Raw genomic sequence first — 13,034 nt, 5'->3', positions numbered from 1 at the left:
GCCCTGGTGGGTCTTAGAACTGCCTTTTACATGCCCTGACCTTGGAAATAATGTGTATGACCTAACTCACTGGCTACAACAGCGACACGGCCCCGGCCAACCACAAGAGGGCCAAGAGGGCACGCCTAGAATGCCGAGAGCCGGAAGTATTTGAATAGCGTCAACAGCCACACGTATCATCACCGTGGCCAGGCAGGACGGCCACACGAATAAAAACAATACAAAGTACTCTGTGCTGAATCAAAATAGAAAAACATATTCGGGTGGGACAGCACAAAAAAAGGGACAATGAACAAAGGCCAGGGAGGTCAGCAAAGTTTCATGGAGGGCCTTGTCAGAGCCTTGAAGGGAGGCAGGTTCCAGAGAAATGGCAGAGGGGAGAGTGTGAGGGGGTATTCCAGGTAAGGGAGCAGTGTGGACAGAGCAATGGTGGCTGCCAAAGCTTGTGAGCCATTTGGAAACAAGGAAAATACTGCATGGCTATAGCTGAGAGTTCATGCACCATATAATGTTGCAGGATTGGATAGCCATGAGACCTTTAAATTCTTGAATGCAAATATAAGAAACTTAGACTTAGCTCTGGGGGTCAAAATCAGAAAATCGAGGGAGACTAAGAAGGTAGGGATCTGGTCCTTCCCTTCTCTCTTCCCATTTTAACATGAGCATCTTTCTGTTGATCTGTTTGATATATTGACTTCCATTTAAGCGTTTGTTTTTTAAGTTTTCTGCTGGGGCACCTGGATGGCTCAGTCAGTTAAGCGTCCAACTCTTGATTTTAGTTGAGGTCATGATCTCATAGCTCCTGAGATCAAACCCCGCGTCGGGCTCTGCGCTCACAGTGCGGAGCCTGCTTGGGATTCTGTCTCTCTCCCTCTCTCTCTGCATCTCCCCTGCTCACATTCTCTATCTATCAAAATAAATAAATCAACTTTTTAAAAATATTCTCCGCTGCTTTAAAAAGAAGCTTGAAGGGGCGCCTGGGTGGCGCAGTCGGTTAAGCGTCCGACTTCAGCCAGGTCACGATCTCGCGGTCCATGAGTTCGAGCCCCGTGTCAGGCTCTGGGCTGATGGCTCAGAGCCTGGAGCCTGTTTCTGATTCTGTGTCTCCCTCTCTCTCTGCCCCTCCCCCGTTCATGCTCTGTCTCTCTCTGTTCCAAAAATAAATAAACGTTGAAAAAAAAAAAAAAAAGAAGCTTGAAAATCCCTGGTGTCAACAATATAGAGCTTTTTTTTTTTTTTTTTTTTTTTTTTTAGTTTTTGAGCCTAGATTCTTAGAATTCAGAACTAAGGCTGTCTCATGTCTTATGTTATCGAAAGCAAAAGTTCACTCTAACCAATCCTCCCCCTTTCTTTTAAAACACTTTCAGTGATGGAAAAATTAGTACATGTCAAGATAGCACATTCCATGCTTGGACTCCTGTCATTTTAGGAGGCTATTTCTTTGTTGTTGTTGTTGTTGTTTTTTAGGAGGCTATTTCTACTGAACCAGAATTTACCCTCCTGTAACCTTTACCCAGCATCCTGATTTCTCCCCTCCAACAGTTACCGAGAATGAGTCCAAAACAAAACAAAAAAACACTCAGGACCGCGTCTTTGAATGTTGACAACGTACAAGCCAGCCTTGAGAGAACCAGAGCTTCCACGACAGCAGATACAAGAAAATAACAATCCTGCTGGGGATGCCGAGAAAGTGAGATCAGCCCCTGTTTGTGAAGACTTAACTTCAGAGGGAGAGAGAGCCAGGTACGCAGGCCAAAAGCACTTACAATAAGAGCTGCCACTTATGGTGTCCTTCCTTGTGCCAGAAACTATTCTGAGTGGTTTAGACATACTGGTTTACCTCATCTTCCCTGCAACCCTGCAAGATAGGGATGATTACGCTCCTCCTTTTCCTGATGAGGAACGGAAGCAGAGGCGAGACTGGGGTCTCTGCAGCGAAGGCTGCTGTGCACAGGGGTCTCTGGGGTTCACGGCCGGGCCGGGCAGGGGAGGCTCTCTGCCGGGACTGGCTCAGCAGCGCTGAGCAGCATGTTTCGCACATGTTTGTAGGCCGGTATGATACTATTTTGATGACCAAAGATCGCTTTGCAATATAGTTTGAAATCAGGAAGTGTGATGCTTCCAGCTTTGTTCTTTCTCAGGATTGCTCTGGATATTCAGGATCTTTTGTGGTTCCGTGCAAATTTTAGGACTGGTTTTTTTTTTTTTTTCTGTTCCTATTAAAAAAAAAATTGTCATTGGAATCTTGATAGGGATTGCACAGAATCCAAGGTGGCTTTGGGTAGTATAGACACAGTTACGATACTAAGTCTTCTGATCCATGAACGCGAGAATACCTTTCCACTTCTTTGTATTTTCTTCGATTTCTTGTATCAAAGTCTTGTAATTTTCATATACAGATCTTTCACCTTCCTGGTTAAATTTCTTCTGAAGTATCTTATTGCTTTTGATGCTATTGTAAATGGGATTGGTTTTTTTTTTTTTTTTTTTAGTGTTTTTATTTATATTTTTGAGAGAGAGAGAGAGAGAGAGACAGAGCGTGAGCAGGGGAGGGGCAGAGAGAGAGGGAGACACAGAATCCAAAGCAGGCCCCAGGCTCTGAGCTGTCAGCACAGAGCCCGACACGGGGCTTGAGCCCACGAACCGTGGGATCATGACCTGAGCCAAAGTCAGACGCTTAACAGACTGAGCCCCCCTGCCCCCGGCGCCCCTAAATGGGATTGTCTTTCTTTCTTTCCTTTTCAGATAATTCATTGTGAGGGTACAGAAACACAACTGATTTTTGTCTGTTGGTTTTGTGTCCTACAACCTTGCTAAATTTGTTGATTAGTCCTAAGCTTTTTGGTGGAGCCTTTAAGGACGTGTCTATATACACAATCCTGTCATCTGCAGAGGAAACTTCATTTCTTCCTTTCCAATTTGGATACGTTTCATTTCTTTTTCTTGCCAGATTGCTCTATAGACTTGTAGGACTATATTAAATGTAAGTAGCAAGAGTGGGCACCTTGTCTTGTTGCTGACCTCAGAGGAAGAGCCTGCAACCTTCCACAGCTGAGTATGACCCTCTCTGAGGTCAGGAGGTAGGGCTGCTGTGGCCGGCTGGACTCTGTGGTCGGGTGGGGCTGCTGGCTGTGGCCCCTGGTCGAGAGGAACCACTACAAGGGCTCTGCAGTCCCCTCTGGTTGGACGAGATCTCAGGCTGCGTTTCCTGACAGGGTGGTGCCACTGAGTGTTCTCCACACTTGGGCCCAGCTACAGGCTGAGGGGGGGGGGGGGGGGGCTCCATAATTAGCCCCGCTGGGATCTCAGGCTATCTCCTGGGACCACACGGTGCCGCTGGCTGGATTCCGTGTTCAGGCCGGGCTGCAGCAGGCTGCCAGGGTTTCCGGCCAGGCTCCTGGTCAGCAGGACCGAAGGCTATACTCAGCAGTTGGCGAAGGCTGCACATTTGCTTCCCGGCCGGAGCAGGCCATAGAGTGTGCATCATTGGCCAGGGAGCTGGCAACTGAGCTCCCTAGCCATTTGGAATCACTGGCTCTGCAGAGGGACAGAAATGCTGGCTGAGATCTCTGCTTGGGTCTGCTGCAAGCAGGAATGCAGTCCGAGAGCGGGTACTGGCTGCTGTAAGCCCCGCTCCCTTCTCCATCTCTATGTGATCCCCAGTACTCAAGCCGTACAGATTCCTCCCAAAGATCCCCATGAAGCAAGACCCTAGTGAGCCCCTCTGGAAGCAGCCCACAAGGCCCAGCTGGGTGCCCAGCTTAGGTTCGCTTTCTCCCCCTGGAGAAACCATAGACCCCGGGTATCCCTCTTGTTGCAATACTGTGCTGGCCTTGGGCGGGGGGTGGGGGGCAGGGTACCGTCAGAGTGTATGTTTTTTCTCCTTTTCTGAGGTCTGGGGGTCCTTCAATCTTACCCCCAATTCTCAGATTTCCACAGTGCCGTCCTGTCTATGGATAGCGACTAGTTGGTCTTTCCGTAAAGGGGACTGAAGTTTAGAACAACCTGTGCCACCATCTTGATAACATCACTTTCCCCTCTTAGTCCCTCGAGGAACTCAGGAAATCAGGGGGCCCCGATTGGATGGCAATCAGATTTCCACTGTCTGGAGGAGTGAAGGTTTGTAAGTGATACAGACCGTGTTATAAAAAACAAAGCCAGTCACGCGTCTGACTCTCGATTTCCACTCGGGTCATGATCTCGCGGTTCGTGAGTCGGAGCCCCACGTTAGGCTCTGTGCTGGGCAGCCTCAGAACCGGCCTGTGGTACTTCCCAGAGGTGGAGACCAGCCCGCATCCTTGCCCTACAGCCTTGCCCAGTTGCTGAACACAGCTGAAAATCTGCACAGCCCAGATCTCCTCTCCCGTGTCACACTGACAATCCTCCTCTTACCTGAGCAGAAAACGAGAGCTTTCTTATCTGAAGAGGCTAACACGTGGTCTCTGGATGGGGGGAGGCAAGAAGGCGCCCTCTGAGAGCAGGGGGATCGTATTGAACACAGGAAGAGAGTTAAGTGAAGTTTTACCTATTTAAGGGTAAGATCTGGCCTTCTTTCCCACCTCCGCTTTGAAGACACTGACAGGCAGATTTGTACATTTTGAGCAGGATTTTGGAGGGCAGTTTCCAGGGAAATCTGACCAATCCCAGGGGAAAAAAACCCTGAAGATACACTGTGTTTGCTTCTGTTTCAACTGCTGTAACAGACTACCATTGACTGGGTGGCTTACACAATAAGCATTTTTTTTTTCTCCCAGTTCTGGATCCTGGCAAGTCCAAGATCAAGGCACCAGCAGATTCAGGGTCTGGTGAGGCCTTGCCTCCTGGTTTATTCATAGGCTCTTCTCACTGTCTTCACAGGGCAGATAGGGTGAGAGAGCTCTCTGGGGTCTTTTCTTTTTTTTTTTTTCTTTTTTTTTTTCTTTTTTTTTCTTCAACGTTTATTTATTTTTGGGACAGAGAGAGACAGAGCATGAACGGGGGAGGGGCAGAGAGAGAGGGAGACACAGAATCGGAAACAGCCTCCAGGCTCTGAGCCATCAGCCCAGAGCCCGACGCGGGGCTCGAACTCCCGGACCGCGAGATCGTGACCTGGCTGAAGTCGGACGCTTAACCGACTGCGCCACCCAGGCGCCCCTGGGGTCTTTTCTTATAGAGACACGAATCCCATTCATGAGGGCTCTAAGCACCACCCAAAGGCCCCACCTCCTGACGCCATCCCACTGGGGGTTGGGATTTCAGCATATGAATTCGAGAGGAAGGCACACTTTCAGGTCCTAAAGATTGCAGAGGATTCTTCCAGGGGAGATTTGACCGGTCCAAGAAGAAAAAAAGACCTGAAGACACGGACACTGTGTGTTCTTTGATAAATGAAGCCAGTTGGTCATGGCCCACTCACAATATAAGCAAATAACCAAGAACTACTTACCAGATGAGGAAAGCTTCTAACATACCGGAAAAAGAAGGAGGAGGAGGAGGAGGAGGAGGAGGAGGAAGAGAGGGATGGGTGGCAACAAAATAATAATAATAATAACAGCAACTGAAAAGAAGTAGATTATGCAGGAGACAACATCATCGTCATCGGAAAAATCATCAAAATGAGAGAAGCTATTAATACCATGAAACTAGAACAGGATTATTTTTAAAAAGAAAGGAAAAAAGGACACCTGGGTGGTGCAGTCGACTGAGCACTTGACTTCAGCCCAGGTCATGATCTCACGGTTCATGAGTTCAAGCCCCGCCCCAGGCTCCATACTCTCTCTCTCTCCCTCTCTCTCTGCCCCTTGCTCACTCGAGTTCTCTCCCTCTCAAAAAGTAATTAATTAATTATTTTACAAAAGGAAAAAGGGGCGCCTAGGTGTCTTAGTCGGTTAAGCATCCAACTTCAGCTTAGGTCATGATCTCGAAGTTCATGAGTTTGAGCCCCGCGTCGGGCTGTGTGCTGACAGCTCAGAGCCTGGAGACTGCTTCAGATTCTGTGTCTCCCTCCCTCTCTGCCCCTTCCCCACTGTGCTCTTTCTCTCTCACTCTCTCTCTCTCTTAAAAAATAAACATTAAAAAATAAATATTTTTTAAACAATAAAAATAAACAATAAAAAATAAACATTAAAAAAATAAATAAAAAGAAAAAAGAATAAGAAAAAAATTTTAGTGAATAAAAGTACAAAGATAAAATTTCTAGAAATTAGATTAAATGAGATAAAAGCAGTAGAGAAAATATAAGAAAATGCGAAAATTAGGGCGCCTGGGTGGTTCAGTCAGCTAAGCTTCTGACTTCAGCTCAGGTCATGATCTCACAGTTGGTGAGTTTGAGTCCCACATCAGGTGAGCTTAAGCCCTGCTTCGGGTGAGCCCCACTTCTCTCTCAATCTCTCTCTCTCTCTGCCCTCCCTTACTTGCACCCTCTCTCTCTCGATTAAAAAAAAAAAAAAAAGAAAATGAGAAAATTAGGGAATCCCACATTTGCAAAATAAGAATTCTAGGAAAGGAAGGAAGGAAGGAGGGAGGGAAGGAAGGAAGGAAGGAAGAAAAGAGTTACATAAATAGGAAGCAAGAAACACAAAAGGCAGGAAATCATCAAAGAAATAAGTCAAGGAAAAAAACATTCTAGAATTGAAAGACATGCATTTCCAAACTGATGGGGTCCATTGAGTGCTGAGTAGAATTGATTAAAATAATCCTACAAAAAATTTAGGCACATCATGATGAAATTTCAACACCCCGTAGTAGAGAGAACATCGTAAAAGCTTTCAGAGAGAAAGAACAGTTTATAATACCGAGACGAGGGGCGCCTGGGTGGCGCAGTCGGTTGAGCGTCCGACTTCAGCCAGGTCACAATCTCGCAGTCCGTGAGTTCGAGCCTCGCATCAGGCTCTGGGCTGATGGCTCGGAGCCTGGAGCCTGTTTCCGATTCTGTGTCTCCCTCTCTCTCTGCCCCTCCCCCGTTCATGCTCTGTCTCTCTCTGTCCCAAAAATAAATAAACGTTGAAAAAAAAAATTAAAAAAAAAAAAAAATACCGAGACGAGTTTCGGAACGGTCTCGGATTTCTCCACGGTGACACTCGATGTTGAAAAGCAATGCAACAATGCCTTCAGAAGGTTGAGAGGAAATCATTTCCAATATGGAACGGGCAACCAAACTACTAACCGAGTGTGAGGTTAGTACATGGAGGCCAGATGTTTTCCAGAGGCCATCAGGAGGTGCTCTGCCAAAAGTGAAGGGGCAGGTCAAGAAAGGTCTAGGATCCAGGAAGCAGGGCATTTATCACAGGAGAAAATCAAAGAGAATCCCCAGAATGACGTCAACAGAGACCCAGGATGGCAGCGGGTCTGGAGGCACCCAGTTCAGTCTGGAGGAAGTCCAACTCCAGGCAGATAAAATTGATAAGCTACCTAATGGTTCTGACCTTATTCAGAGGAGATCACAGACAGCTAAATTCTCATTTTTCATATCAGGAATTCAATGGGGAATACGTAAAAATGAAAAAAAAGAAAGGAAATAACAATAGTACGTAAGCATATTATTTGGAGATATGGAGTGAAATCCAAAGAAACAACTAAAAGATATGAGGGGCACCTGGGTGGCTCGGTCGGTTAAGCGTCCGACTCTTGGTTTCGGCTCAGGTCATGATCTCACGGTTCATGGGTTCGAGCCCCGCATCGGGCTCTGTGTGGTCAGTGCGGAGCCTGCTTGGGATTCTTTTTTTTTTTTTTTTTTAATTTTTTTTTCAACGTTTATTTATTTTTGGGACACAGAGAGACAGAGCATGAACGGGGGAGGGGCAGAGAGAGAGGGAGACACAGAATCGGAAACAGGCTCCAGGCTCTGAGCCATCAGCCCAGAGCCTGACGCGGGGCTCGAACTCGCCGACCGCGAGATCGTGACCTGGCTGAAGTCGGACGCTTTAACCGACTGCGCCACCCAGGCGCCCCGGGATTCTCTCTTTCTCTCCCTCTCTCTCTGGCCTTCCCCTGCTTGTACTCTCTCTCTCTCTTTCTCTCTCAAAATAAATAAAAGATTTAAAAGATAAGAAAGTGGTTCTCTTTGGAACGCAAGAAATGGAGAAAGGGAGATGTGTGGGCTATATGTTATTATAGCCCCTTATTCAAAGCTGAGTCCTAAAACTACGTTTGGCTTTGATGAAAATCCAAACTAAGTATAAAAAATTAAACTAATACACATAGAAAGAAACAATGGATTAAGAATCAGGCCTGGGAGTGAATATAACTTCAGCTTAACTCTTCAGCTTCTACAGCAATCCCAGAACGTAAGACCCCTTGTAACACTGCCTGCCCCAGCTTCCTATCTCAGAGGTTCAAATAAATACGATACGCATCTCTGTTTATATTTGCCATGGTCCAAGAGGCGAGGAGCTATTTCTAAGCCTGTACGCGGACGGGTATGTAATCCCAGCATCTCCCCATGATAGTTATGTGAATGGCACTGAGTAAATCACTTCACTACTCTGATCCTCAGGTTCACTATCCATAAAATAAAACTGATAACCGTACCTACCTCTCAGGTAGGTCTAAAGGGACGATAAGATCATAGATGCATCTAACATACAGTGGATCTGGTTTCCTCTTCTATACATACTTCCTTACCCAAGCCTTCCTTCTACCCGACTTTGATTAGGTGTGCCGAGAGACGAACACAGAAAACATCCAAAGGTATTTTAATCAAGCTCAGGAATCTGCTGAGGTCAGACTCGGGGCAGGGTTCTCTTCATTTCTGTGCCCTCGGGCTCAGAGCACTAATTCACGTCTGTAACGACTTTGGCTGAAACTTGGGCTTCACGCAGCACAGTTTTCCACTCATGCAGAAAACGTAAATCTTTTCATTCTTGATGCATTTCTCACGGCAGGAGCCACGAAGATTCCAGCATTTCTCAGTGCTGCCTGATACAAAGGGCGGAAAGGGAGAGAAGCCGACATCAGTCCTGAGGGGCGCTAGGTCCTGGCTTGAGAGGGCTAACTAATAGCCACGCAGAAGACCCTAGAACATGGAGTCACCTCCCACGATGTATAGGGCGGTGGGAAAGTCTCACATCCTTTCTGGACACCCATGCCACTCACTGCTCTTCCTGAATGTTCCGTCTCATGGGTACAGCGGGTCATAATAATTAAGGGTCATTGGGGTCCGGTCATAACACTTAGGAACACGGACTGTCGGAACCCACCCACCTGGTTTTGAAATCTGTCTATACCACAGCCAACTAGAAGAACTCAAGCAGGTTACTTCCTTTCTCGGAGCACCGATTTCCTCTTTTCTAAAAAGAAGATACAGGGGGCGCCTGGGTGGCGCAGTCGGTTAAGCATCCGACTTCAGCCAGGTCACCATCTCGCGGTCCGTGAGTTCGAGCCCCGTGTCGGGCTCTGGGCTGATGGCTCAGAGCCTGGAGCCTGTTTCCGATTCTGTGTCTCCCTCTCTCTCTGCCCCTCCCCCGTTCATGCTCTGTCTCTCTCTGTCCCAAAAATAAATAAACGTTGAAAAAAAAAATTAAAAAAAAAAAATAAAAAGAAGATACAGAACCTGCCTCAGACAGTTGTGGTGGGGATCAAATGAAGAGCGTATAAAAGCCATTAGCATGAAAAAAAACTTCAGATGTGACACGATGGTATCTCGGAAAGAATTGTACATTAAAAAAAATTTTTTTTTAATGTTTATTTCTGAGACAGAGCATGAGCGGGGGAGGGGCAGAGAGAGAGGGAGACACAGAATCCGAAGCAGGCTCCAGGCTCTGAGCTGGCAGCACAGAGCCCGACACGGGGCTCGAACTCACAGACCGTGAGATCATGACCTGAGCCGAAGTCAGACGCTCAACCAACCGAGCCACCCAGGCACCCCAAGAATTGTACATTTAAAAACATCACTTTGGGGTGCCTGGGTGGCGCAGTCGGTTAAGCGTCTGACTTCGGCCAGGTCACGATCTCGCGGTCCGTGAGTTCGAGCCCCGCGTCGGGCTCTGTGCTGACGGCTCGGAGCCTGGAGCCTGTTTCCGATTCTGTGTCTCCCTCTCTCTCTGCCCCTCACCCGTTCATGCTCTGTCTCTCTCTGTCCCAAAAATAAATAAACGTTGAAAAAAAATTAAAAAAATAAATAAATAAAAACATCACTTTATTAGTAAAGACTAAATTAGAAGGAATACATGATCAAGTAAATTAGCAGATAATGGCATAAGAGAAATACAGAGTGAAAAAGAGGCTGTGTTTAAAAAGAAAGGAAGATATGGGTGGCTCCGTCAATTAGGCGTTCGACTTCGGCTCGGGTCATGATCCCTCCTTTGGTTCGTGAGTTCGAGCCCCACTCTCTGTCTCTGTCTCTCTCTCTCCAAAATAAACCACATTTATCGACACAGGACTAGTAATGAACACGATTAAATAGAAAGTTAGAGACGCCGAGGGTGACAGGGGTAGAAGCTTCTGTCAGATCACAAAGAGGGGACCGCCCTAGCACCTGGGGCTGGGCAAGTTTGACATGGGCTCTTCTCTACTTAAAACCTTTCCAAGGCTCCAGTACAGGGCCTGGCACAGACGGGCAATGGGAGTTAGGAGATTCTGTCTCTCTTCGGGCAGCTGTAAGTGGGGCAAAAGCCAAGTGATTCCAGGGACTCGTGTGAGAGAGGTCACTATTGCCATGCCTCCTTCCTGCTTTCCCAGCCTTCCCCCACTCCTCCTCCCACACCTGACCTCCTGCCCTTGGCCCCTGGAGCTGACCGAGGAGTGGAGGTCAGGGGGAGCCGGCAGAAAAATCGGCAGGTGACATTCGGTGCCTAAGAACTGGCACCTGCCACGGGAAAAGGAGACTGGCTGAGCGCCAGCCCTCCTCTCACGTGGGTTTGGAAAATAAAGAAGCTACATTCGGGGGGCGCCTGGGCCGCTCAGTTGGTTAAGTGTCCGACTTCGGCTCAGGTCATGACCTCGCGGCTTGTGGGTTCGAGCGCCGTGTCGGGCTCTGTGCTGACAGCTGGGAGCCTGGAGCCCGCTTCGGGTTCTGTGTCTCCCTCTCTCTCTGCTCCTCCCCTGCTCGTGCCCCATCTCTCGGTCTCTCTCTCTCAGCAATAAACATTAAAAAATCAAAAATAAATAAAAAAGCTACATGGGTTGCATAAAATTTCTTTGTGTTCCATGTGGATCTCAAACCTGATTTATTCTAAACGGAAGAACGAGACACTGCAACTCAGAGGGGCCAGGTAGTTCCCCGGGGACGTCACAGAGCTGGTAAGTGGTGGGGCAGGGTCTCTCCCAGGATCTGGGGGCTCCTCTCTCTTCCCCGGATGAGCGGTGTTCCGCTCTGCGGCCCACCAGCCCGTCCTCCCAGGCGCTGGGGGTCCCCAGCTGAGACCCATCCCCGACCCTCCCCCGAAGAGGTCTGGGTTACCTGGAATGACCCAGGACAAGAGCAGCAGCACAGCCAAGGTTAGCAAAAAGCGCTTCATGACTTCAGGTGGCTCAAAGGCTGGTGTCTGGCCTGAGGAGGTGACAAGCAAAGGAGGACAGGTCTGGACTCTCTGCCCCCTCTCATCACATGGAGCACACGTCACTTACACGTGCCTCAGCGTCCCACAGTTACACGCAGCCCTGGAACAGCCTGCCTCCCTCGGACTTCCTGACTACGGCCCGCCCACAGCCGGACCAGCACCCCTGAGCTGACAAGCCTGCCTTTATCCACTTTTACCTGTTAGGGTCCAGCGGGAAGAAGTCACACGACAGCCAGAGAGTTTTGTTTTTTTTCTATATGTCAGCCCTTTTTATGACTCACCTTGATACCCTCCAAGACCCCCCGTCATACACAGAAAACAAGGCATCGTCTTTTCTATGTGCTACAAAGTAATGAAAGTTAAGTAAGCTCCTTTTTTCTCCTCTTTAATGTTTTTAAGTGTTTATTTATTTTTGAGAGAGAGAGAGAGAGAGAGAGAGAGTGCGCAAGTGGGAGAGGGAGACACAGAATCCGAAGCAGGCTCCAGGCTCCAAGCTGTCAGCACAGAGCCCGACGCGGGGCTCGAACCCACGAACCGAGAGATCATGACCTGAGCCGAAGTCGGATGCTTAACCAGCTGAGCCACCCAGGTGCCCCTCTTTTTTATATTTGTTTAAAGCCTTCATTTTTGTAGAGCAGTTTTGCAATAAAATTAAGAGAATACAGAAGTTTCCCATATGCCCCTACTCACACTCAGATATAGCCTCCCCCGTTCTCAACATCCTCTACCAAAGGGGGACATTGTTTACAACCAATGAGCCTCCATTGACACATCATAATCAGTCAAAGTCCATAGTTTGCATTAGGGTTCACTCTTGGTATCCTATATTCTACGGGTTTGGACAAACGTATGACACATTCATCATGATGATAGCGTACAGGTTATTTTCACCGCCTTAAAAAAAATTCTCCATATTCTGCCTATTCATCTTTCTCCTCCTCCCTCCATCCTGTCAATCACTGATTTCTTTTTTATTGTCTCCAAAGTTTAGCCTATGTCATACAGTTAGGATCATACGGTATGATTCTAAGCCTTCTCAGACCAGCTTCTCTCCCCCAGCAATATGCAGGTAAGATTTCTCCCTGTCTTTTCAAACTCATTTCCTTTTAGCCCGGAATAATATTCCATTGTCTGGATGCACCACAGTTAAGTTATCCATTCGCCTACTGAAGGATATCTTGGTGGCTCCCGAGTTGTGGCAATGGTGAATAAAGCTACCTTGAATGTCATGTGCGGGTGTTTGTGTGGACGTAAATTTTCAGCTCCTCTGGGTCAATACCAAAGAGTGTGTTTGCTGGGTCTGATGGAAAGAGTGTATTTAGTTTTGTAGGAAACCACCCAAGGGTCTTCCAAAGTGGCTGTACCATTTTGCATTCCCACCAGCAACGTATAAGAAGTTCCGTTGCTCCACGGCCTGGCCAGCACTTGGTGATATCAGTGGTCCAGATGTGGGGCACTCTACGAGGCGTGCAGTGGCATCCCACCGTTGTTTTAACTTGCGTTTCCTCAGTGACGTATGATGCGGAACATTTTCTTTTCATACGATTATTTGCCATC

General features: G+C 47.7%; 1 protein-coding gene across 1 annotated transcript; it reads right to left on the bottom strand.

The window, feature by feature from the left end:
• Window positions 1–2,088: 2,088 nt before the first annotated feature.
• LOC125162900 (beta-defensin 118-like) lies at window positions 2,089–11,848 on the bottom strand. Its single transcript, XM_047854435.1, has 4 exons — window positions 11,378–11,848; window positions 8,757–8,895; window positions 3,330–3,397; window positions 2,089–2,210 (listed from the first exon to the last, which is right to left on the bottom strand). The coding sequence occupies exons 1-4, from the start codon at window positions 11,433–11,435 to the stop codon at window positions 2,104–2,106; spliced, it is 372 nt and encodes a 123-aa protein (XP_047710391.1). The 5' UTR covers window positions 11,436–11,848; the 3' UTR covers window positions 2,089–2,103.
• Window positions 11,849–13,034: the final 1,186 nt, after the last annotated feature.

This window comes from Prionailurus viverrinus, chromosome A3 (genome assembly GCF_022837055.1).
Source record: "Prionailurus viverrinus isolate Anna chromosome A3, UM_Priviv_1.0, whole genome shotgun sequence".
Lineage (NCBI taxonomy): Eukaryota > Metazoa > Chordata > Mammalia > Carnivora > Felidae > Prionailurus > Prionailurus viverrinus.
Note: the sequence above shows the minus strand (reverse complement) of the source record. Positions and strands in the feature narration are given on the sequence as shown.